Source organism: Salvelinus sp. IW2-2015, unplaced genomic scaffold, assembly GCF_002910315.2.
Source record: "Salvelinus sp. IW2-2015 unplaced genomic scaffold, ASM291031v2 Un_scaffold1173, whole genome shotgun sequence".
Classification (NCBI taxonomy): domain Eukaryota; kingdom Metazoa; phylum Chordata; class Actinopteri; order Salmoniformes; family Salmonidae; genus Salvelinus; species Salvelinus sp. IW2-2015.
This window is the reverse complement of record NW_019942765.1, coordinates 360,064-362,087: the sequence shown is the minus strand read 5'-3', so window position 1 is coordinate 362,087 and position 2,024 is coordinate 360,064. Positions and strand designations below refer to the sequence as shown.

General features: G+C 36.1%; 1 protein-coding gene across 1 annotated transcript in view; it reads left to right on the top strand.

The window, feature by feature from the left end:
• LOC112069970 (circadian locomoter output cycles protein kaput) overlaps positions 1-2,024 on the top strand; it is a 10,413-nt gene that overhangs the window by 3,884 nt on the left and 4,505 nt on the right. The window contains exons 2-3 of the mRNA XM_024137372.2: positions 302-450; positions 882-973. Coding sequence (XP_023993140.2) covers positions 302-450; positions 882-973 — 241 coding nt within the window. The remainder of the gene's footprint in view (positions 1-301; positions 451-881; positions 974-2,024) is intronic.

The window sequence follows — 2,024 nt, the reverse complement described above, 5'->3', positions numbered from 1 at the left end:
ATCACTAAGACCCTGATTAGCTGAAACAGGACTAACACACAGCTGATTCACATAACTAATCACTAAGACCCTGATTAGCTGAAACAGGACTAACACACAGCTGATTCACATAACTAATCACTAAGACCCTGATTAGCTGAAACGGGTGAGACATGTTGCCATTCAGTGAGACTATAGATAGAATATTGTAACTACCCAACTGATAAAAAGGGCTAGAGACTCTCCATTCTATTCTTCATTGAAAGGTCTTTTTAAAGTATATTCCATTGTAATCTAATCTGTAATCTATTGTAATCCACAGCGTGTCCCGTAACAAGTCAGAGAAGAAGAGACGCGACCAGTTCAATGTCCTCATCAAGGAGCTGGGGACCATGTTGCCTGGCATCACARGCAAGATGGACAAGTCCACCATCCTGCAGAAGAGCATCGACTTCCTGTGTAAACACAACGGTACCCGTCCCCTTTACTACCATTTTCTTTTTCTACTTCCTGTTGTTGTGATGAATGTAAACAAACAGAACTGTTGCTTTTGAGAGTCATGGACATATAACTGAAATGTAAATTATTCTTGAGTAATGTCATGAATACATACATTATTGAGGAGTGTACACTGAGGATATGAGGAGCAAATAGTGTTTTAAAATAGAGTATTTTAGGTACTGGTGAAGGTCCCTTTATGCTCTTATCAGGATCAGTAGTTGACTGTATTGTATAAATGGTGTACTCTATATACTGTATTTCTATATACTATAATGTGTGTATTCTCATGTATATTTCTAAACACTATAATGTGTGTATTCMSATGTATATTTCTGTATAGTATATTGTGTGTATTCTCATGTATATTTCTGATCACTATAATGTGTATGTGTRTCTAACAGAGACCTCTGCTCAGTCTGAGTCCAGTGAGATCAGACAGGACTGGAAACCTCCGTTCCTTAGCAACGAGGAGTTCACCCAGCTCATGCTGGAGGTGAGATACACAACATTACCCTACGATTACTACTACTGTACTACCCTAGTAATACTACTACAGTACTACCCTAGTAATACTACTAGTAATACTACTACAGTACTACCCCACTATTACTAATACTACTACTGTACTACCCTACGATTACTACTACTGTATTACCCTAGTAATACTACTACAGTACTACCATACTATTACTAATATTACTACAGTATTACCCTACGATTACTACTACTGTACTACCCTACTATTACTACTACAATACTACCCTACTATTACTAATACTACTACAGTATTACTACTAATACTATTATAGTACTACCCTAATATTACCAATACGACTACAGTACCACCCTACTACTACTACTACTACAGTACTACCCTAATATTACTACAGTACTACCCTACTAATACTACTACAGTACTACCCTACTATTAACAATACTACTACAGTACTGCCCTGCTATTACTAATATTACTACAGTACTACCCTACTATTACTACTAATACTACTGCAGTTCTACATACTATTACCAATACTACTACGGTACTACCCTACTATTACTAATATTACTACAGTATTACCCTACTATTACTACCCTACTATTACTAATACTACTACAGTATTACCCTACTATTACTACTACAGTGCTACCCTACTATCACTACTACAGTACTACCCTACTATTACTAATACTACTACAGTACTACAATACTATTACAGTACTACCCTACTATTACTACTACAGTACTACCCTACCATTACTACTACCATACTAATACTACCACAGTACTACTAATACTACCACAGTACTACTAATACTACTACAGTATTACCCTAATACTACTACAGTATTACCCTAATACTACTACAGTGTTACCCTAATACTAATACATTATTACCCTACTATTACTATTACAGTACTACCCTGCTATTACTACCACTACTACAGTACTACCCTACTATTACTACCACTACTACTACAGTACTATCCTACTATTACTACCACTACTACTACAGTACTACCCTACTACTACTACCACTACTACT